We start from the raw sequence: 25,390 nt of genomic DNA on the forward strand, positions 1-25,390 counted from the left end.
AGAAAGTACTATGGCGTAAAGTTGAAAATAACATTCTATTGTCTAAAGAAAGAGTTTTTTTTTATTATCGTCGTGGAGTTGGAATCAAAATTGAGTATCGAGTCCATTCCTTAGTATTGAATTCGACTTTGAAACTTTAGTATCGTGACATCATTACTGTCCACAGAAATAATTAGATTTATAATCCTCAAACTATGGCAGTTCCATAGTATTTTCCCAGATGACTTCAGTCTATTCTCCTCTCGTCCTGCTCCCATATTGCTTTAATAGACTCTTGATGAATGGACTTGACACAGAAATCTACCGATAAATCAAAGTCTGGCTAAAAATATAAATGTTCCTATATATTCATAGACTTTTCTCATCTTATGCATAAAATAGCAGACGGGTAAATAATTCAAAAGCTCAGTTACACTATAGATTATAAGGTTTTGGGTTTTAAAGGTAGTCGTTTGAACAGTGTTTTTGAAATCGAGGGATTAGATCAACATATTTTAGGTTCACTCAACGTATGTACACTATTAAACAGCCATGTCCATTTAAAGTTGCCCTATGTAACTTTCTGAGTCGGGCTCTCCACCTTCTTGTGTCCATGGAGATGACATAACTTTGGAATCTTTCATGGTATAGCATTAAACATTTATTCAGTTATAATTGCCTTTACAGCTGCAAAAAAATATTTTTGTAAACGGGGATGCCTCTCCTCAGATCTGACCTGTAAATAATTTGCCTGTTGGTGTCACCTGCTTGTCTCACCTGGAGATCAATGCCATACTGTGAAGTATTTTTGTGAAGGACTCACCACCACAACTTACGTAATGCACCTTTGTGATGTCATGAAGTGGTAGTTTTCAAGTTAACAGCTCTTTTTACATTTTGTTCAGTAAAGATGAGCAACTCCAGGGCTGAAATGATCTAAATGATTCTAGTGAAGGTGTGAGGAGTTTAAAAACACAGTGGAGCACTTCCTGTATCACCACGTGACATCACAAGAAAAAAGAGTGTAAATGAAGGGTCTGTGTGAATGAAACAAAACACAACTCCAGGTCTGCTTTTTTGATGAAGCGTAGATCAGAAAATAGTAATATGAGCCCTTTAAATGTGACTATTTTGGATAAAACAGCAACACAGAGTAAATATTATATTCGAACAGTTTGAAAAGAAAAAAGAGAAGAGTTTCCTTGAGAGCATGCTTGTCTTCAGCCTGTTTTTGTTGTTCTAGATTTGAGATACCAGCAGTCACAACGTTATACGGCCTGCCAGAACAGCTTTAAAAGTTGTACATTAACATGAGGCTTGCCTTTCAGTACCACGTGAAGGAAGGAGGCAGTAGCTGTATTCTTCCTATACTTCTAATAGCACAAGATGTAACCTCAACAATGGAACATCTATGGTGACTTTACTCGACATTCATACCACAACTAGAGGGGACTTATCTTTCAAAACATTTTTCCCGCTTGTGGATATTATTGGTTTTCTATTACATACTCGTAATGCGTCTGGGAGGTCGCTGGCTGAGTGTGTGTGCTTTGTGGATTCTAGTGGAAGTGTCCGGCAGCATTAAACAATGTTTGGATGGAGTTATGATCAATGTGATTCTTCTCCAAGACAAAGACGTGCCATGGAGCCTTCAATATGTGGAAGGTGAAATCAAGAGGGCCATCGAGAAGGACGCCAACATCAATGCTGCAAATGGTAAAGAGAAAAAGATAGAAAATGAAAAAAATAAAAAATAGGGAATTACATTGCATTGTATTGTAAGGGAAGACTCTACAGGCAAAACTGATATTTTTCTACTTTTTATTTTTGGTCAGTTTGGTCTCTTAGCAAACAAGCTTTAATGTGGAAACAACAAAATTGGCACTCTGCGCTGAAAGATATTTAAATATTTAATTTCATCAACTTGAAGCCATAGAGTTATAAGGGACATTGTAACGTCAAAGCCTTTTTTCTTAAAAAGCATTTTTCTCCCATGGAGACATAATCACCCCTTAAACACAACACAATTTTGATGAGAAGTATGGAAGGCTTTTTTATATATCTAATTGCAAGTCTGATTATTAAAGTGAGAATAAGCTTACTCAAACACTAAATAAGATATTTATTTGTGACTAACAGAAAAATGAAGCAAAAATATAAACTAATTTTGGCATTTTTAACACTTAATATGCCTTATTTTTAGATGAAAACATTCCATGATGAAAAACTTGTAATACATTTTTTTCTTAAATGCATTTAAGTAAACTACAGAAGAAGTTTCAAGGTTTTCTTTTTTTTTTGTTTTTTTGGAGTGTCCCACCTTAAAGTTTACTGTGCAGAGAACAGACAATAATAATGAAATAAAATTTATGGTGCAATAAAAAGTCTGTTTTGCATTACATATTAGACATTCTAGTTCTTTCTTTGTGACGACATCCCCAAAACTGCTCAGTATAGCTATTCTGCTAAAACATTCTTTAAAATGATATTTATTGACAACTGATGAAATAGTTCCATTATAGAATAGTTTGAATTGCTTACTGGTTTGGACCAGAGAATTTCAGCCAATCATGATTTAAAAAGTGCATTCAAGTCTAAAATTGTAGAGGAACAGAAGAGTTAACAACATAACCTAGAATAAGTTAGGATGCAGTTACAATAAAATATATGTAGTAGGACTGCAGGCCTTTAGTCCTTTGGTCCATTTGTTGGTTGATGGTGTCTTTGTTGACCAAAATGAGTATAAGTCGACTAATCATTTTATTTAGATTAGAAGGATTTATATGAGACAACAACAGAAAGAAGAAGTTAGTGTGTGAGTTAAAGTCATGATTCACAAGTTTAGTCGGTCTTTATATAAATATGTGGTTTCCTAGTACTTTTTTCTGAATGAATTATTTTTTTATTTTTTTTGCATGAACTCCCATCAGATGTAGTCCTGTGAGTGCTGTTTTGATCAGATACATTAGATACGTAATCATTTTGAGGACTTTGCCATGCCCCCTTTTTAGATCTGAGTGTCGTCTGCATATTTGTGGTAAGACACATTATTGCTGCGTATTAACTGGTCTAACAGCAGCATGTAGAGATTGAACAGCAGGGGTCCTAGGATTGACTCCTGAGGCACCTTTTCCAATTTCAACAAAGTACTCCCTGTTTTCTAGATAGGACTTGAACCAGTTTATTGCAGTACCAGAGATGCCCACCCAGTCCCCCAGTCTCTGTAAGAGAATCCCATGATCCACAGTGTCAAAGGAAACACTCAGATCGAACAGGATCAAGACTGAGACTTTGCCTGCATCAGTGTTCAGGCGGATGTCATTTGTCACCTTGAGAGCAGTCTCAAGGTGACAAAAGTCTGCTGTGGTGGGTCTAAAACCTGACTGTAAAATATCAAAGGAGTTGTTCATCTGGAGAAATTTAATAAGCTGTTGGTAAACTACTTTTTCGAGGACTTTGCCTAAAAACAGCAGATTTGAGATTGGTCGGGAATTGTCCAATGTTGTGGCATCAAGACTGCTCTTTTTTAGGAGAGGCTTCATAACCGCAGTTTTCAAAGCTCTTGTTGAATGTTCCAGATTGAAGTGACATATTAACTATGTGAGTGAGTGGTGACAGTAAACTATTGAGCACAGACGTTTAGAAATTTAGTGGGTAACACATCGAGGCAGCATGTAGATGAACTCAGACTGGTGACGATCTCTTGGACAGTTTTGTCAGTTACAGGTGCAAAGTGAGTCAGCTCTAAGTGTATCGGTGGTGCTGGGTTGTTATTTGTGTCGTGGAATTGATGTCATTTTAATGCCCTGAACCTTGTCATTAAAGAACACTGCAAACTCATTGCACCTAGATGTTGAAATTATCTCTAATGGCAGCTGAGCTGGAGGGTTTTTTAATCTGATTACTATTGCAAACAGGACATGAGAGTTCTTAGTGCAACTTCCAATAATGTCAGAAAAATACCTCTCCCTTGTTCTACATAAACTGTGGTTGTACATGTGCATCTTTTCTCTGTAAATCTCATAATGAACCTGGAGCTTTGACTTGCCCCATTCCCGCTCGGCCCTCCGGCACTCCCTTTTCTGTGCCCTGACCGAGTGATCATTCCTCCATGACGCTGCTTATCTTTAACCATTTTAACCTTCATCGGGGCAATGGTGTCCAGGACATTCAAAACACTCGAAGTCACAGAGTTCAACAAATCATCAACATTAGAACATGAGGCATTTTCAAAGTGTATCATTTCCATGAACAGTGCACCTGTTTTATCATTTATGTGTCTCCTTCGAACAACTGCAGGACCAGCTGCTGGTTTGGGAATAACAGACAGGTCAAAAAAGACAACATCCACCGCACTAACATTGGAAATATTTACTCCTCCTAATGATTTTTTTCTTTTGTATCACAAGGTATGAACATCAGTCTCAAGGCCAACTTTGCTGGATTTGCCACAACTTACTATAATAGAAAGGGCTGCCACAGTACCACATGTGAAGGACTGGCTGAGTACAGAAATTTGACAGTAAGACATTTTCAACCTCAACCATAAATATTATCTCTATCTAATCATCAACCATTCATAAAGCTGCAATCTGACAGGATACAAAGCAGCTGGGATGTGCTGTGTTAGGACCCACCTGCACCTATGCCACCTACACAATGGTCAAGTGAGTGTCCATTATTATTATCAATATATTTTTAATCATTCCATAAAAAAATTAAATTGTGTCTTTACTTGTCTTGTGTTTTTACCCAGTTTGGAGCAGGGTCTAAACATCCAGACTCCTTTCCTCTCCGCAGGCAGCTTTGGTCTGTCCTGTGATAACACCAGAAACCTCCAGCGTCTACTGCCTCCAGCGCGGAAGGTCTCCAGCTTCTTCATTCAGTTTTGGAATTATCAGGACAAGCTGAAACCTAAGTGGGAAGAAGCGTATGTGTATAAGAAACAGAACAATACCGAGGACTGCTTTTGGTTAGTCATACGTACAAAATACACAAACACACATCTACCAGTGAGAAAAGCTTTATGTAGATAATATTAAATAATTCCAACATGCATGATTCCTCAGTTAATGTAGTTTTTGTGTCTGTCCTTTGAAAATACTAGATTTGGTTAATGTTTTGTCCTTAAAATTGTAACGTCTTGACAATTACTCTTTAGGTTGCTCTTACTTGAGTAGAAGTTTTCCCTTTTTTTTTTTTTTTTTTTTTTTTTTTAACGCTTACTTGAGTAATTCCTTGGACCATTACTTTGTACTTGAGTAATTTTACTTTGAAGTAACGTTACTCTTGACTTGAGTACAATTCAATACAATGGAGTCTAAACTGTGTCCAACCTGATATAGATTAGTTTTTTTTTTACATTTTAACAATCAGCTTTCAAGATATAATAATCTCTATGTTGCATTTATAAAATAAAATAAAATAAAATAAAATAAAATAAAATAAAATAAAATAAAATAAAATAAAATAATAAAATAAAATAAAATAATAAAATAAAATAAAATAAAATAAAATAAAATAAACCAAGTCACCTACAGCATACACCATAGATATACTAGAGCCATGGTCGCTACGTGCTAATTTAATTGAACCAAGATCCAAGATGGCGTCTACAAGTTCAACTCAAGTTTCCCTTTTTTATCCTACAGTTAAAACTGCAAACACTCACCTCTCTTTCACCATGTCTGTGTTTTTGACAGGTACATCAACGCCCTGGACTCAGACACTACAGATTTCGCGAAAAACATAAGCAAGGAAGCCATACGCAGACCCGAGGAGTTAAGATACGAGTTAGCTTTAAAAAACAGGACAAGCAACCGTAAGTTTTAACCATGATGTCTGGTCGTGCCCGATATTTCAAATGAATCTAATCCTAGTATGATTTAGTTACTTACTTGACTGTTAAATCCATTGTAAATCCCATTCATGCAGGGAGACTTACCATTCAGTTTCAACATTGGTATAAACAGTTCAAAATCTCATCTAAATTTCACCAGAATTAGTGTCAAGCCTACATACATTTGTTATTATGTACTTATACAGGTAACCCAAAGGAAAAAAAAAACATTATATATTCATAACTAGAGTCAATTAATGATCGGGACCCTGTTGTTTTGGTTTTTTTTTGCTTTCTAATGGGAGCAGTAGCACGCTAGATTATTGGACTGGGATCTAATCTAAAACTTCATATATACCATTGCTTTTCAGGCATTTTGAGCACACAGTATAAGTATAAATTAATAACCGTAATGAGAGACACCAAACAATTCACTGTAGCCTACACCCGCAGATAAAACTATAATAAATTACATTGAAACAGCCCATTTGTGCGTGATTTGCGCAGCCTTTCTGTTTTAGCACCTCCGTATTGGACCTGATGGCCTTTCCCGACTGTAGCGTGTTGATTCAGAGTTATCTTGTGTTTGTGTTCGCAGTATTTATCATGTGTGGATCTCCAGCAGACGTGGAGGAGGCGAAGAGGGGCATCCCAGAGGCAGATAACAGCGATATCCTCTTCTTTCTCATTGACCTTTACAAGTCAGTGCACCATCACCTATGCAGATTACGCACAGTTTAAATCTAAGTATTGATATTAGGCAAAACTGTCATAGGAAAGACATTTGTTTGTGGGACCTAAAGTTATTCAAAGTCGTGATACTCAAATTTCAAACTTGATTTTGAGCGTATATTAGTGTATTTGGTGTTATACTTGTTCTGATACAGCTCAAAATCATTCTAAAGATATTCAGGAATGGCTTATTTTTGTCCTGTGAATGTGACTTTTTTTAGTATTAATACCTGCTCAAATAAGTATCTAATTCAATACCAGTTTTAGTATTGATTAGTATCTGATTTGTGATGCTCTACACAACAGTAAACTAAAGTGGTACTTCCTTTCTGTATTCCTGCAGTGATGAGTATTACAAGAACAAAACATCAATTCCACAGATGAAAAATGTACTTGTTCTAACGATGCCCGATACAAGGAACTACAACATCAGCACAGGCCCAGATAACAAGGTTACACATACACGTAAACATACAACACGTACAGTCATTTAAGGTGCATATGACATGTTTTCATATTTTTCATTTGACGGGATAGTACCTGTACCTACATGTTAATATTGTACTGAAATCAGGTCTGATCCAGGGCTCGCTCTAGTGTTCATGGGGCCTTAAGCTGAATTTGTCTCTGGGGCTCCCAACAGTAGATGTACCTGGCTCAGCTATTGGTGATTCACATTTGACAACATTATGGCTCTGCTCTCATCACCACGGGGTCCTAAGCAGCTACTTATTCTGCTTATAGGCTGGGTCGGCCCTGGTCTGACCTGTCATATGCACTTTAAGTAATGAGTAGTCATGGTTACAATATTTTTAATTGTCTCCTTCAAAATCTAGATGAACGACTACATCGCTGCTTACCACGACGCAGTGCTGTTTATTGGTGAAGTCATAAGAAAGATGGTCCCAAAAATTAATTTGGAGAGAAAAAGTGCTCCCTTTCTATATGCCAGTCTCTTCAGAAACAACTCTTTTAATGGTACTTTTTTAAAACACTTAATCCTTTTCTTCTGCTACTGTTTGTAAATATGGTGTTTGAATAGCATTATCTACTGTTCCTAGTCATTTTTTTATTTTATTTTAGTGCAAGTTAGATAAGTCGGCAACTTTCTGGTGAAAAAACACCTAAATCTAAGTTTGTGCTGTCTTCAGTGGCCTCTGTGATTTCCAGTAGTTGGTGACATCACACAGAACTCCCCTGTTAGACCAATCACACTGTTCCTCGTATGATCCTCTCTCACTTTTATATTTAGTCCTCCAGGTACTTCCATTTTAGCAAGTTGTGGTTGTGAGCGGACTTTGAGTGGTTAGTCCCACTTTAATGGTTATTTTTGAAGTGTTCCTGAGTTAAGTATCATTTTAGAAGATTATGTGAATTAGCAAAACTTTTTCGTGAAGTATATTGACAATATTATTGGAAAAATCCCCTATTGTGAACGCATTCACAAGCAACTGTCAAATGTAACCAAACAGCTCAGTAGTGTACGGTTTAGGTTTGTTTGTGTTTTTGTTTAACGGGGGCATTATGTACTTGGAGGGTCCAAAACTTTCTTTTCTTCTGATGGACCCTCCACCAAAAAGTGACGTAGTGCACCTTTAATAGTCAAATGTTTGGACTTTACAGGAACAGCTGGAACATACCATCTGGATCAGAATGGGGACAGAGATGTGACCTTTTCCATTATTTACACCACAACAGACAACAAAGTATGATTTTTAAATCTTAACAATATGTATCTGGATTTTTTTTGAGTCAGTTAAACATAATGTGTATAAGTATTTAGTATCTTCTCTTTGTTTTGCAGTACAAAATGTTATACACTTTTGACACTGAGACGTTATCTACTGATATGTCCGATACAGACCCAGCTTTTATTTGGGGCAAGAAACTCCCAAAGGGAAGTCCAGACAGAGGTAAAGACCAATCTCATTTCTAATTCTAACTGGAAAAGTTAAACAATACAAACATTTTAAACTCAATTTACTCAACCGGTTATGATACAATGATGATAATTAAAAATAAATAAATAAATAAAAATAAAAAAAAACACTCTTTCTTTAGACAATAGAATGGACTTTGTTTTTACATTACATCATAGCACTTTATTTTATATCACCATGTGTCTTATATCTGTGTGATCCCTCAGTGTCCAGTAGGTTCATACTGGTCCGTGTGTGTGTGTGTGTGTGTGGGTGTGTGTGGGTGGGGGTGTATGTGTGTGTGTGTGTGTGTGTATTAGTCTATGTGTCTTATACTTGTTCTGATGCAGCTCAAGATCATTCTAAAACTATTCAGGAAAGGTTCATTTCTGTCCTGTGACTTTTTAAGTATTGATACTTGCTCAACTATAAATGTTTTTAGTTCCAGACACTGAGGACATCATAGTGACTGTTCTGGCTGTCACTGTGGTAGTTGTGGCCACCATTGCCTTCATTTTCTACAGGTAAATGACAAAATGCTCTATGAGCCGTAAAAAAGTCATATCTTTACACAAATGCTTAAGATAAATGAAAGTCTTTTACTGACACTAGTTAAACACATAGTGTTATTGTGAATATCATGTGTTCAATTTTCAAATCATAAATTCTTTAAATAATGTTTTGTATTTCTTTTCAACCAGACAGAACAAAAAAGAAAGACGACTGCGAAAGCGCTGGTCCCACATAAACTCTGACCTTGTTTCTTTGCTGGAGGACAATGAACATAATGTTGTATCTCTCAAGGTAGACACTTTAATAAACACTTCAGGGGTAGAGCGTCAAAATGTGAGAACACTAAGAGTAACATTACTCTAAAATATTATCACTCAAGTAGAAGCGAAGAGTAGTTACCTAAATATTTATGTAAGTGAAAACACTGTAACTGAGCAACTGGTTGAATCTAATATTTATTTGATAATTATTATTTATCACATAAAAAAATAAACACATCTGAAGGAGCGGTGCAAGAAACACAAATGTTCAAATCATTTCATATTGTCAACATAAACCGTTTGCAATTTAATCTCACTAAAAATCAATCAGAATCAATTTTTTACTCAAGGACTCCTGTTACAGTATAAATTAAAATATATTACTATTATTATATTATTACTCTGTTCAGATAAAACCACTGTGAGAAGTACAATTTCTACCCATCTCTGATAGTTTCTGACAAATGCTGTTGTTTATAGAGCAATTCTTCACTTTCTTTTACAGATTGAAAATGAGAGTAAAAAAAAGAACTTCAATATCCGTAGAGCGCTTTATGACAAGAAGGTATGGCAGTATATTATCTATTATTGTTTTTCAGCCATATTCATTATCAGGTCCCACTTTATGATAATATTCACCTTAATTAGCCTTAATAAAGCATGAACTCAGGCTTAGTAACTACTTCATTAAGGGGTTTGGGTGTTAGTTAAATAAGCCTTAATCACTGTTAATAAACTATCTGTACCTGTACCTGTTTTTACTGTCTTAAAAACATAGAAAAACTGCTCTAGTTCATTTTAAAGTGTTTGCAGTGGTCCAGAGTTACTCCTCATTTACCTTTTACATTCTGTGCATACTCATTTTTCACACTGAAACAAAGTGAGAAGAGCTTTTCAAAATATATGAAATGACTCGCTGCTTATACAACGTATCTGTGCTCAAATACACGGGGAAAATCAGGTACAGGGGCTTTACGTCTTATATCTTTTTATTGTACATTTTGTCTTAGATTGTGATTCTGAAGGAGTTGAAGCACACAGATGGGAACTTTGATGAGACCCAGAGGATTGAGCTGAACATGGTAACACAACAGGCTCCCACGCACCGGCCCAATCATTCTGTTAATATTATTGAAGTTAATGTCTGATCCTGTGTCCAGCTGCGTCGCATTGACTACTACAACCTGACTAAGTTTTATGGCACGGTGAAGTTTGACCAGGGCGTGTTTGGAGTGTTTGAGTATGGAGAGCGAGGATCTCTCAAGGTACAAATGGCATGAGCTGAGTATGTCCCCACGGGGCAGGATACTCGGTGCAGTTCCTAGAAAGACCATTACCCTCCTTTACTCATTATTATTGGTTTCTTATCTCTTCATTTAAACATTGACGCACTAGCTGCAACATTCATATATAAGGAAAAAGTGAAAAAACAAGATAATTCAGGCATATTTTCACATATTTTAACCAAGTTTTTTTTCATTATTTTCTCCAAACATCTAAATGAAGGCTGCAACAATAATAAAAAATAAAATATTGTGACTAATTTACCGTTTTAATAATCGTTAAAGGCCTGTATTATACTATGACACAAGCCCCGCCTTCTTCTCTCAAATGGAAAACACTCTGTTCCACCTTGTGATGTCATGAAGTAAGACAGGAAGTGCTCCACTGTGTCTTAGTCTCTTCTGAACTAAAGGTTAAAGGAGCTGTTCACTTGAAAACTACAGCTTCGTGACATCACAAGGTGGAACAGAGCGTTTTGAGCGTCGGAGATGTTGATAATTTAATAATAAGGGATTACTCAAACATGTGTAAATGAAACGAAACACAACTCTGGGTCCGTTTTTGTCGATACAGCGGCATCAGAACATAACAAACCAAACAAAGCTCAAAAGAATCCATGTTGTGTAATACAGGACACTCAGACTGTAATACTATATATAAAAAAGAGGTTTTATAACAAAAGCAGCACTGTTATTAAATCAAAATGCCTCAGTTAGAATATTTTAAGTATGGATTCAATTCTAGGGAAAAAATGTTAAGTTAAAATTGAGAATTGTTTGACTACTACAAACTACTAATCTGAATAATTTTTTTACGTAAAGAAATAAGATTATACGGGGAGATGTATTGAATTGTAGCCGATGACTCCATTCACTAGAACTGGCCTTTACATTCTGTTGCTCTTGTGTTTTTGTAGTATGTGCTCAATAACAAAGTGTCCTACCCAGAGGAGACCTTCATGGACTGGGAGTTTAAGATCTCCGTCATGTACGACATTGCCAAGGTGAACATTCTCATGTAGGACTTTACTTACAGACCATCTTATATAACTCATACCAACATGTTATATAATGTCTGTGAAAGTGAGCTAGAAAAATGGAGGCTATGGTGGGAATTAAGATTTGAAATGGTTGCTTCGTACATTTAGTATTGCATTTAATTATTAGTATGTATTGTTTGTATTTCCTGGTGGGGGATTTGCTCCTGCTCATCTCTGTACAGATGATTTGTGAGTGGTGTATTCTTTTTGCCAGAGGAGGGCGCTAATGACCAAGTGTAGTTACAGCTATGTTTTCAGTGTCTCTCATGTTTTGTCATCTTCCAGGGCATGTCCTATCTCCACGCCAGTGACCTCCAGGTCCACGGGCGTCTCAAGTCCACCAACTGTGTAGTGGACAACCGCATGGTGGTCAAGATCACAGACTTTGGCTGCAACACATTACTGGTCCCTGTCAGAGGTTAAGTTTCTTGAATAGAGAATGTTACCTTCAAAGAATGGACACTTTGCAGCTGATGTCATCCCCTGGGGGTGTGACGCTAACTCCAGGCACTACTCTGTCTGTAGTTCAGTTACTCATGTTAGACTTTAATCTGAGCTTTAATTTAACACAGACGATGAATAACTGACTTAGAACTACAACAAATTAGCTTATTCTTAAAGTCTCACATAAAATGACAGTCATAGGTTAGCTAGCATTAGCCAACAGTTTGTCTCTCACAATTGTGTAAAATCAAACTCCTGAACAGGGCCATGAACGCTCCGTGACCACAGGCTCCTGAAAGTGTGCTTTTTAAATCCATTTTGCATTTTTCTTTAGTTTTCAGACAATCTTAAATCTTTTTGGTCAGTGTTTGCTAATGTGTGCATCGTTTCATTGTGCTGAACATTCTGTCACAGACATACAAGCCGAACACCCCCAGCGTGATGTCACTGCGAACTATCAATAGGTTGATTTCATGTTCAAGAATTTAAAGATGTTATCATTTCAAATGGCAGCAGGGGTCTATATAACAGTTTATATTCAGTTTTTTGAAAGAAATATCACATTTATAATCCACAGTTGTTGAATCTTATCATTATTTGTTTGTTATTTGCTGCACAAACTTGTCATGTTATTTTCATGACTTTCAGCTCAATTGTCATGTCTTTGGGGTTTAATAATGGGAGCTGAAGCTATTGTGAAAAAACTATTTCACTTGTACTTATTTATACCAACAGAGAAGATGTTGAACATAGTCCCATTTGTTCATGTAGATAAAGTACAGAGATAAGAAATAGAAACCAGGCCAACAAAACAGCAAATTCTACCACAGAAGGGAATCTGGAAAATTATGATGATGCATGAATGCGACTTAGAGTCAAACATTCTGACACAAACAACAAAAAATGTACATATTATTTACATGTTGTTGTACACTTTCAGATTTATGGACTGCACCAGAGCATTTGAGGAAACAGGGCACATCTCAGAAAGGCGACGTGTACAGCTTTGGCATCATCGCTCAGGAGATTGTCTACAGAAAATGCACTTTCTACACCGAGTGTTGTTCAGACAGAGCGGGTAAAGTACATTTTCAGAGCACACACATGATACAAAATAACCTCAGATCAAACAGTCATTAGTATCGTTTTGTTATAGAAAAGCTGTCCCGAGTGCAGTGTCCAGGGGTGACCGTCTTCAGACCTGACCTCAACTTTAACACAGAGTTGGAGAGAGAACTAGAAGTAAGTTTGGTCACGATACATAGTACAGTGTAGTACAGTATGCTCATTTTGGTGTTACAATCAAAACGGTGTGGAAAAAAAAGACTTTGATTCTTATAGGTGTTCACGCTGATTAAAAGCTGTTGGGACGAAGATCCAGAACGCAGGCCAGACTTTAAGAAGGTGGAGAACTGTCTGGAAAAGAGCATTAGGTAATCCGCCTTACAATTTATTTTTATATTACTTTAATATGTTTTAGATTAGTTTGGAAATGCTACCAACAGAATAATAATCGTTGGCGATGGCGACCACAATAAAATAGTACAGTATATGTTCTTAATAATGACATATCAGCATCTAAGGATCAACTGGGAACCATTTTGTACATAGTATATTAAAATGGACATTAAAAAGACATAAAAAAAGACATTATGTATTTTTGAGGTATGTAGTATAAAGCTAAAAACACACACTTTGTTCACTGTATATCTAAACAGCTTAAAATTAGAAACAAATCTATTAACTTCCTGTTCAAAACTCCAGAGCTAATAGACTCTGGAATTTCATTATAGTGATTAAATTTTTGGAGTCATTTTTGAACCAAACGCATGAGCCAGAGCTGAGGGTGACGTGGGGGTTTGGGTGAAAACATCTCAGAGCACTCGAGCCTCAAATGTAGGACTGTACAAGATTACTGACATATGCAGGAATTCACTGAAATTACCGTAACGTCTGGAGGAAATATGAATGCGGGTTGATGGAGCAGGTAACAGAAAGCTGGGTCGGAGGCTGAGGTGCAGGGTGGGTCCCAAAAAAAAAAAAAAAACACCAGGAAAAACCAGCTGAGATCACAAAAACTAGAGTGAGCAAAGCAGAACCACGGAGGATACACGGGCGATCTGGCTGTGTGTGTGTGAGTCTCCAGAAATATACTGCCTGGCCAAAAGAAAGTCACACACCCGAATATTTCATTGGACCACCTTTAAAAAAAAAGCTCTTACTTTCACTATTAAACACAGCCCTGATTTCTACTGTTGTTTTTCCTTCTTCTTTGATTTCACCAAATGTTTAAGTGATCGCCGACTACGATTATCCCGGCCACATTTCTTTGAAAGACGATGGGTCCTCACTATATTTACAGTTTTAATGATGCGTTGGACAGTTCTTAACCCAGTTTTAGTTTATGCTTCTCCTCAGGTATTCTCTCTGCTTGATGCCAATGATTTCCCCTTCTCAAACAGACTGACATCTTTTTCCACGACCACAGGATGTGTCTTTCCACATGGTCGTTTAAGAAATGAGAAGCCAGTTGGGGTTAAATAACTTGTTGCAGCTGAAAGATAATTGCCCCTGCAGTAATTATCCAATAGGAGTCACCTATTTGCTTAGTTAAATCCAGGGGGGTGACTTTTTTTCTTTTTTCTTTTTTTTTTTTTACCAGGCAGCAACTTTGAGTAAGTAAATGATGAGAGAACCATTATAACATGATTACATTTTACATCATTTGAATACAACATAATACTATATATTTCAGATTAGATTTGACCAGGGGAAAGGCTCAGCACTCAAATAGTTTTTTACCATGACCCAGTTTTTACACCTGAGAATACCTTTACATTACTATTCATCACAGGCCTATGCACCACCCAGTGTCATCATCTCATAACTGCTGCGCCGTCTTGTCCCTCTCTCAGTAAAATCCATAACCACGACAACGAGAGCTACTTGGACAACATGATCCGACGCCTGCAGATGTACTCAAAGAACCTGGAGCACCTGGTGGAGGAGAGGACCGCGCTGTACAAGTGTGAGAGGGACCGGGCCGATTACCTCAACTTCATGCTCCTCCCAGGGTACGCACACGAGGACTTTTGAATTTACAAAGATTCGAAAGTATTTTTAATAGTTATTTCGGTATATTTAGTACAAACTGGATTGGTAAGTGGTCAGATAGTACTTTTGTCACACTTTATCTTTTATTGAGTAGATTTATATGGAACTAAAACATAGGTAGGCGAGTTGTTCACTTAAAGCACATATGTCAAACTCAAGGCTCGGGGGCCAAATGCAGCCCGCCACATCATTTTATGTGGCCCACAAGAAGGTAAATTAAGGCTTGACTGTCATTTTAAATATAAGTCTATGCTGCTTTAATCTTTGCATTGACAATAAACTAATGAGATTTTCCCAACAAGTGACACTGACAAATATTTGCAAATCATCCCAAATTGTTCAGGAAGAGGAAAATTTTTGGCGTGGAAGGCAGTTTCAAGAAAGATGCTAAAGGTGAATAAAAGTTTGTGCTTTAAGGAGAAAATCTGTATGTTTTTTGTGTTATGAGGCGGGGTCAGTACAATCTACGTCGACATTTTGACTCCAAACACGGAGCTAAGTATTAAAAAGTTTGCATTCAAGAAAAACAACAAATTGTCCAATAATTAAAAGGCTAAAAAAGTCTGTTTTTGAAGCAGAGCTGAAGGTCCTGACCAGATACACACTTTTTAAAATGTCAGTTTATCAGGAAATTCACATACACGGATACGTAATATTTGCAACTTGAATGAGTAATAAATACAGAAACAGTTATTTAACAAGTTTAAAATTAGTTACATTTATTTTACATGACATTCGGTTACATTTAGTGACATTTATCCTGCCTCACAGTCACATCTGGCCCTTGATGGCGGCCATTTTGCTGATGTGGCCCTCGGTGAAAATGAGTTTGACGCCTCTGACTTAAAGGATGTTTTGAGTGATAAAAGCTGTTAATACAATAGTCCAAGATTGTATGCTACTTTACGTTTGGATAATTTTCTTTTACTTTATTTGTACAATGTAGAATAATAAAAGAAAACTATGGTTAAAAAAAAAAACAAAAAAACAAAAAAACACACTAGGACTTTTTAAAAAATTTCAAATATACAAAGATATAAACAAGAACAGCAAGACACTTAAGCATTTACATTATATTTATAAGGCATGTGCAAAAAAAATAAATAAATAAATTAACAAACAGAAAAATACATACAATAATACATTTTATATTTCAAATTATTTATAAGGCATGTGCAAAAAAATAAAATAAAAAAAATAAAAAAAATTAACAAACAGAAAAATACATACAATAATACATTTTATATTTCAAATTCTGTGCATTGTGCTTTTGTTTTAAGGGCTTTGGGGTTTGTACAATAGTTTAAAGAATTTATATAAGAGGATAAAAGGATTGAAATACAACGGCTAGAAAATTTACAACAATGAATATAATATTTTTGATAGGATTAGGATTAGATTCAAGATGTACATATATTTTTTTTTTGCTACAATATCTTTTTCAAAAACACCAAAAAGCACATGTTTTGCTTCAAGTTGTAGGTTTATATCAAGTATGTCATGCAAAAATATCTTTTCAATGGTCAAAACTCCTCAAATGTTACCGATAAACAGGAAGGAACGTGCTTTGGCTTTGGTTTACAGTCTGTTTCCTAGGTAACGGTTATGGTCCAACCAGGAAGTAAAATTAGAAACGTCAAATTACAGAAAACGAAATGGTAATATAATAACGTTAACTCCATTTTAGTGAGATGAGTAGCCTATGCTGTCACAATACACTTTAAGTTTCACATGACCAGAGTAAAATCACGTGTGTTATTGCAGACCGGTGGTGAAGAGCCTGAAGGAGAGCGGTGTGGTGGAGCCCGAGCTGTACGAGGAGGTCACCATATACTTCAGCGACATCGTGGGCTTCACCACTCTGTGTCAGTACAGCACCCCCATGGAGGTCGTGGACATGCTCAACGACATCTACAAGAGCTTCGACAGCATCGTAGACGACCATGATGTCTACAAGGTACACACAAGAAACAGACGTCGCATCGTTTATAGTTTAAAATGGAGATTTGTTCACCTGGTTTATGGTCATTTCTCTGGAATTGCATCTTCAATTTCTTCTCTGTCAGCGTAAATGAACAAAAGTCAAATGATCTTTTCACAATAGCTTCAGAAAGTGGTGCCCGAAGATGTAATTATTGTCAGTAAAAAGGATTTAAAGAATAATATGGAAATTTCAAGTGGAAGTTTCAACATTGGTGCATCATAAGTTTGAATATTTCTTTAAAAATCAATCAATATTCCATAAAGTCAAATCTTAAATCTATCTCTAATGATGATGCATGAATGTGACTATCTAATCTTTTTTTTTTCTTTTTTTTTGAGTTTTCAGACCATCTAAAAACATATTTGTCAGTTTTTTGCTAATGTGTGCAACTCAATAACAGGCATTTTAAAGCAATAATCAAACAAAAACACTTCACAATTAAACTGGTGCTCAAGTAGACACAATTATATTAATAAAGAAGTAGCATTTGTATTTAATGATAAGAAAAACATTCATATAAAAGCATTATAATGTCATATATCAGTGTTAGTTTAATAGTTACTTTGATTTTACGTGTCCTTATTACTGATGATTGGTAAGAAAAAACTACATTTATTTTTATTCATGCATATTATGTGTAAGTTATAAAGTTATTAGTATTAGAACAGTTTAATCATTTTTTTTCTCAAATTATAAAATGCGATGACTTCATACTCCAAAACTGGGCTTATTGACTGAACTGCGACCATCTCCATGAAATTACGAGGCTATAAACTGTTGTGATGTCATCTGAAACCCATTTCTTTTTCCCCCAAAATGTTTAATTTCATAACAAATTTGCACACAGTTTGCTCACAATCTTTCTTCAAAAAACAACAAAAAAACCCTGAAAAAAACACAAATTTGCAGAGCCACATCCACATACATTTTCTCACCTTTTGTAATTATGTCTTCAGGGGTCTGCGCCAAACAAAAATATTTGGTACAATATAAATGAAAATAATAAGAAGAAATAAGAAGTACTCTGAGATACATTCCTCCTAGAAAAGTACAGATTTTCTTTAGTAAAATGTACTGAATGTAAGTTTGTGGGTTTATTACATTTTAACCTCCTGAGACCCGAGCTTTAATCAAATAAAATAATAAAAAAATAAGTAAATAAAAAATAAAATAAAAATACAATAAAAATAATAATAAAAACAAATAAAAATAAAATAATTAAATAAAAATAATTAAATAAAAAAATAAAATAAAAATAAACAAAAAAATTAATATTCTAAACTCTTAGAAATATTCAAAATTGAACATGTTCTTGTTGCTGTTCTTCTAAAAATTTGCACTGTGGCCTAAACAATCCAAAATGTGTTGTCCACAGATGAGGACACCAGGTCTCAGGAGGTTAAACTGACAATTTTTGTATTACGTTCATGGTTTATTGTTACGCACATGAAATAAACCGTTGAGTACATTTTCCACACTTGTCAGGATTGGTAAATTATTTGCAATTGAATCGGATTTGCAGTTTGGCTGGACACAATCAGCAAAAGGCTAAAGGACTGCAATTTTCCTAACTAAATCTCTTGTCTTATTCTGCATAAAACTGCTCATCCTGTACTTTAGATCTGTACAAACATGTGTCAAATGTCATGATGGCGACGCTTGTCAAATCAGATATTTTTCCCCAAACCTTCAAGTCCTAACATCAGTGATATTAACATGCCCGTGGTTGATTTCTCCTCTGATGTCTGTCCTCAGGTGGAAACCATAGGAGACGCTTACATGGTGGCCTCGGGGTTACCCAAGAGGAACGGAAACAGACACGCCGTGGACATCTGCCACATGGCCCTGGACATACTGACGTTCATGGCGACGTTCCAGCTCCGACACCTGCCTGGCATCCCAGTCTGGATACGCATAGGGGTGCACTCAGGTACTCTTATGGAACTACTAATACTTGACTCGCAGTATACTTGATCCAGGTTATGTTTATTTGACGCCTTGACATTAAATAAAGGGGTCTCTGTGATGGAGAGGAAGATAAAATGACACGAAGACTGATTAGAAATGTTTCACTTCACTCTTTTAATTATGAAAAGAGGCCGGGAATTGTTTTATGGTTTGATTAGAGTAGAAGAAGATGAAGAAATCTGAGGTTTTGAAAGCGGAAAACATGTGAATCTATGCGGATTTTATGGACATTTAAATGGAGGTTGTTTGAGCCTTTGAACTGAACACGTGACATAAAAACTTTGACTTGATCCTTGACATTTTGGGAAATTTTACGTGACATAACCAGAAACATTTAAAAAAAAGCAGTTCAAAAGGTCCCTCAAGGCTCCCTAGGTGATCAGAGGGTTGATAAAACAATATTTTCAGTACTATTATCTCAAATATCTTAAATAACCACATTCTGGAAGTCATTATTATTCATTTATTTATTTCGTTTTGGCTGTAGGTCCCTGCGCAGCTGGTGTGGTCGGGGTAAAGATGCCCAGATATTGTTTATTCGGGGACACAGTGAACACAGCGTCTCGGATGGAGTCAACAGGACATCGTAAGGACACTAATAAATGTATTGGTAGAAAACACATTTAACCCATCCATATTGTGTTTGTATAATCTGTTTAACTGTCATTTGTACGGCAGCGGGCATAACTCTTGAGTAATTATAGAGATGGTCATTGATCGTAATTAAATAGAAACATGCCATTTTCCAGCTCTGAAGATCCACGTGAGTCAACCCACCATTGATATTCTCAAAAGAACAGAGTGTGAATTTGAGTTTGAATATAGAGGGGACACTTTTCTGAAGGTAAGTACACTGTTTATATGTAAAAAAAATAAAAATAAATAAATATGGATCTATATATCTAAAGCTGAATTGATTTACGTTGTGTTTAAAGGGTAAAAAAGCAGAGCCGACATACTGGTTGACAGGAGAAAAGGGGAAGAACTTTGACCTCCCAACTCCGCCCACAGCGTGAGTAATACGCTTGAATTATGCTGATTAAATATTAAATCTCCGCTCAGTCAAAATCTTTGGCGTCTTGGTAATGAAAGGAGCTTAGATTGAATGGTGCCATATAAAGGGGAAGACGTGTTACTGTGGAATTGTTTTGGAAAATGTATTAGTAAAAATCTGCAGTTTAAGGGACACTATAATGTGGAGGGTCTGCTGCCTCGCCTTCATGTAGGACGCCTCAAATATTCCACTGTATGGTATTTAACTTATAATGTCAAACTGTGGAACATTCCTGGCAAAGAAAAACATCTCATGGAGACAGACAGTAACATATATATACAGTACACTGAGGATAGTGCTGTGTCTTGCCGTATGTGCTCTGGGATCAGGTTCATATCTTGTTCTGGCAAGATATGAACGTGCCTTCTGGTTGCCGTGTGAAGTTTAACCAACTTATTTTTCATGTTAAGACACACATTTTTATTAGCTGGGTGCATGTCATTAGTCCAGTACTTATTGCTCAGCCTGGCTGACTTAGGTACAAAATTTGTTTAGAAAACACATTTTCAGGAACCTGTGCTTAAATTCAGCATTCACGGTCCTGTTATGTGTTTGATTTTCAACAAAAAAAGGTGATGGTGTTAACTATTGCCAAATGCTATCACGTTTGTGACTGTTGTTGTGGAAAAGTTACTATCCTAGAAGAAAAGTAATCCATTTGTGAAGCCCGGTGAGTTTTGAAATACTGTCTGTGTCTGCTGTATACAGGACAGACCTCCCCTAGCCACAGACTGGTCGCCTTTCAGCGTCCCAAGTCTCCCTCCTAGAGCATCTCTCCCCCTGGTCCTCTCCCTTCTTCATGAGCATCTGAGCTCTGAGTATTTATACCAGAATGACAAAGCTACATTCATTTCAAAGCAGTGACTTTTGTTTCACACCCATGAGATAATGAACTTTTACACCTGAGGACAGATACAACAAAGGCTTTCCTGTGGGATGGAGACGGAGCCTTCACACATGTTAATGTTTGCTCTGGGTCTGACGCACTGATACAGATCAAATGTATTTAGAGAATATTTACTTCACAGCATGAATATACTTAAATTTTCATCACACTGTAATTTTATGTGTGAGAGACTCCTTTAACCGCACAAATCATCTCACCTGGTGTAATTCCAACTGAGCCAACTCTTTCTGGTCAGATTGTGTTAAAACAAAGCTCAGATTAAAGTTTAACTTGAAACCTCCGATCTTGAGTTATCCCTCCTCCTCCCTGCATTACCTTCACCCTCGTCTTTCCCCTCCTCAGAGAGAACTTCCAGCGGTTGCAACAGGACTTGGCCCACATGATCGTGCAGTGTCTGGACCAGCGTCCCAGAGGCTCCATCAGGAAGAAGAAGCCCCTGCTGAGTCAGAGCAGCACAGGGTCCCAGGAGGAGCAGGGGCTGGGCTGTGAGAGAGAGCAGCCGGAGTACCTCCACCTGGTCACCGTGGACAACACCCTCAGCACGTTTCTGTAGGACGTCCACCAAAAGACTCAAGTGTGCCGAAGAAGCCGGGGACTATCAGGAGGATGCATATGTCACACAGGGCACATCAAAACTAGGAAGAAATAGCCATTGTCTTTTTGCGATCTGGTGTCTACTGACGTCATACAACTCACCACTAAAGTTCTATGTTAAGAGACTACAATGCAATATAGAGAAGGTTCCAGTGGTGGTCATCTGGACACCGTTTTATGCAGTCAGGGTGTTTCGGCGCCCTTCCAAACGCTATTTTCAGTTTGATGGTACTGACTTGAAGTACTGGCATTTATAGTACTTTAAGTCAACCAAGTCTAGCCTCAAAGGGAGTAGATTTATACCGTTTACTAGTTAGCCAGTACCATCAAATTGAAAACGTCTTCTGGATGAGAGCTGAAATGTCTATGATTGCAAAAAGTGTCCAGATGACCCGTTGAAACCTTCTCTACGTTGACCCACGCCTGGATGAATGAGGAATTACGTACACGGCAATGTTTCAATGCAGCACGGATGGGCTTTAGACGGTATTGTCAAAGAGTGGGTTTATTTTCACTGGGTCTGTGGAAAAAGCAGCACTTCTCACAGCCGTTAGTTCACGAATTAATTGTTTTTGGTCATCATGTACACCAATGACGCCGCAGATAATGTAACTAACCAGGAAGAAATAGTCTAAAGTCTGTATAAATTCATGTATCGCTATAATATATTGAGCTAATCACTGTTGTTTCGCCCTGATATATTTGGTCACAGTTAATAATGCTGCAGCAATTTCATTCTGTCAGTTCTCCAATTCCAGGACTGGCGTACGGAAATCTTGCTGTACTATATTAGACGCCTCGTTTGCTGTAAGAAATATCGTACTGTTTATAAATAGCAGAGTAAATGACGACCACAGACTCAAAGTTGTGTGAAGTTAATGGACATCTATAAATGGGTGAATAATGCACTTGTAATCCTGTATATATTATTTTGTCTGTTTCGTTGAATTGATATGTGCCTGAAAAAAAGTATATTTTGCTCACATTTTGACTACTACTATGACAAAAAGCATCACAACGTTTTGATACCATAGGACCATGTTTTATTGAGAATGGTGACAATCATTTATGTATAAAATGAGCAGTCACATTGAAGTTGTTTTTTTTTGTCTTGGTCCTAACAGAGTACAGGTGAATGAAAACAAAAAGCAGTGTTTGGAGTCTACAAAGGTGTATATGAGATTTTACTTTTCCCGTCACATTTAATTGTATGTTCAAATGACCAGCTAAAACATCCAATGTTAGGCCAGTATTTGTTGCAACAGGGAATGCTCTTATCTTAAAGGACACGTACTATGCAACTTTTAACAGTACTGTACTGTTGTTACCTCAAAAACATACTTTATTCTACATATTTTGCTTCATTAACGCTTGTTTCATGAATTCTGTTTACGAATTGCTCTATTCACCCAATTAAATTCAATTTTCCTTGAATTGTAGCATCATAGGTAGATATTCTGCACAGTTTAAGTCCATAAGTCATCACCAGATGCGCTGAGCATTTCTAAATTGTGTTCACTACAACACTGTGCTCACATTAGCAAACTGGCTACGTTGTTTATAATGGCCAACTTCTTTGTTTGTTTTTTCATGGTTCATTCAAAGAGCATGTTTAAAGGCCAGTAACTATACAAATAATGCATAATATGTGTCCTTTAAACACATAAAACAAACTTGGTGTTGAAATAAAAACATTCAAGTCATGTACAAAATAAAATACATGCAAAAAAACAGTGATTTCGTGAACTACAAACCATCAAGACGGTGATCAAAGCTATGGTCAAACCTTAGGTAGAAAAAATATTCACTAAATTACAATAACACCCCTTTTATCAGTAACATTCAAAAAACAATAAATTAGACAACAAAACATGTAAAAATAGTTTTCAAAAAGACTGATATAAAACAGCTTGATCATTCCTCAGTGTGTCTTGCCTTGTTTACAGCGACACAACACCACACACTGGAAGTTATGTACAATTACTGGTACCACTTTAGAATAACTACTCTTTAATTCACTCCAATAAAGCACAAAGACTTAAACCATAATGAACAAATAGTGCCAATTGTCGCACTTCCTGATTCTCGGACAAAAAAATGATTTATAATTAGATGCAGATAGAACACAGCTGACTTATTTTGACCTTGACGAAATATATCTGTATTGGGGCAGGACAAATTTAGTTTAAATACATGGGGAAAAACATCTGGTATGGCCATTTAATCAAAACCCTAATTCCTAAACCCATAAAGTAAGTAGTTAGTAAGGCTTAATCACTCTTAATAAGCCATTTGTTCATTCTGAATTAGGTCTTTTTTCATGATTTATAAAAGGGCTAATTAAGGGTCGGTTATTATAAAGTGGTACCCAGTTACCATTACAGGATAACTATTGAAGTTTGCATGTTACAGTAGATTTGATGTGCTGTTTAAACTCAAGGCACCAGATGATCAAAACAAAAGCTTAACTGGTCAGTCAGTCTTTTGCCTCCACTTTAAAGTTGTCTGTAGTTGAACTTAAGCATAAATAACAGCATGATCATTGTACAGTAGTTCTACAAAGTCTACCAGGGTTTTCAAAACTTCTCGCTATATAAATATACACTTAAACTTTCAGATACACAGACGATACACTGAGGCTACTTTTGTTCTAAACATGATTCATGAATTATTGAAAAAAAAGAAAAGAAAAGGAACTGCCTATGGGTTGCAATGACATTTTAAATTTTGAAACAAGTGAGCAGGGGCATTATAACTCTAGGTGAGGCACTATTTTGCGGATCCAAATGGAAAATTCTCAAATGTTTAATCTAATAATTGTCTTTAAGTCTTCGAGTTAATGATTTGTATAGCTACTTATGTAATGCCATCCCTTTTTGATGCTAAAAAATACATACTAGCTTAAACATTTGCATTTTGACTTGATTGCGAACTCTAGCATAAAATATCTTGCCTTCTCCATTGTTTTGACATTATGTAGACTTAATGGAGCTGTCTGATTGTCTGACACTGAAATTCTCCCAGGCAATGAGCCAATAATATTAGTGTTTTTCCTGTCGATGCAGCTCCGCCTACAAGGGGTCAGGAACAAACTGGGGAAGTCCCGCCGGCACAAATAACCGCACTGGTCAGAGTTACAGGGAAAAGCCAAACAAATGCATCTTAAAAATTAAATCTGGGACCACTGATATGCCATCTATATATTAGACTTGGCAGGCCAGTATCAAATAACTAGTGTTTTGAAAAATCTCAGTATATAGAAGGTAAGCTAGTTGCTACTCAAGCTACCCAAATTAGCTAGTTATCTTAGCATATGGGTAGTAGGGTATATGTTGGTACTTTAAAATTTCATGCTATGCCTACGAAGAAACAATAACGGACTTTTTCAAAATTTAAAAATAGTCTGGGTACCCTCTTTTAGCAATAATGTTCACAAAAATATAAAAGAAAAAGGGGAGTTTGTTAACACCATTGTCTGATTGGTTTGCACATCAACGTAACTGCATTTAGAGGTAGCTTAAATTTGTTCTATCAGTAGACAATTTCACTAGAATTCTTTTAGGAAATCAAGGAAATTGACAGCAAAATAAAGATGGACTCCTAGGTTTAATAACACAGATAAAGATGCGTGGTCAACATTACGGAAAGGTGCTAAACAGAGCCTCCTTGTTCTCTGAGAATCACTTATATCTATACAAAAAACACTGTGCAACGACTCCTCCAATGCCCCAACATCCCTTATTTTGCTCAAGTTTTCCTT

General features: G+C 36.5%; 1 protein-coding gene across 1 annotated transcript; it reads left to right on the forward strand.

Moving 5' to 3' along the window:
* The first annotated feature begins 1,318 nt into the window (after window positions 1–1,318).
* On the forward strand, window positions 1,319–25,211 carry gucy2cb (guanylate cyclase 2Cb). The gene is made up of 27 exons (XM_033984547.2): window positions 1,319–1,695; window positions 4,389–4,501; window positions 4,579–4,646; window positions 4,736–4,951; window positions 5,682–5,800; window positions 6,417–6,519; window positions 6,894–7,002; window positions 7,387–7,528; window positions 8,174–8,256; window positions 8,355–8,463; window positions 8,912–8,993; window positions 9,171–9,273; window positions 9,748–9,807; window positions 10,253–10,324; window positions 10,403–10,507; window positions 11,443–11,529; window positions 11,851–11,983; window positions 12,950–13,087; window positions 13,166–13,251; window positions 13,351–13,442; window positions 14,925–15,083; window positions 16,888–17,080; window positions 18,863–19,037; window positions 19,563–19,661; window positions 19,825–19,919; window positions 20,011–20,087; window positions 21,379–25,211. Exons 1-27 carry the CDS (start codon window positions 1,494–1,496, stop codon window positions 21,587–21,589), a joined length of 3,231 nt encoding a protein of 1,076 aa, XP_033840438.1. The 5' UTR covers window positions 1,319–1,493; the 3' UTR covers window positions 21,590–25,211.
* Window positions 25,212–25,390: the final 179 nt, after the last annotated feature.

This window comes from Periophthalmus magnuspinnatus, chromosome 19 (assembly GCF_009829125.3).
Source record: "Periophthalmus magnuspinnatus isolate fPerMag1 chromosome 19, fPerMag1.2.pri, whole genome shotgun sequence".
Lineage (NCBI taxonomy): Eukaryota > Metazoa > Chordata > Actinopteri > Gobiiformes > Gobiidae > Periophthalmus > Periophthalmus magnuspinnatus.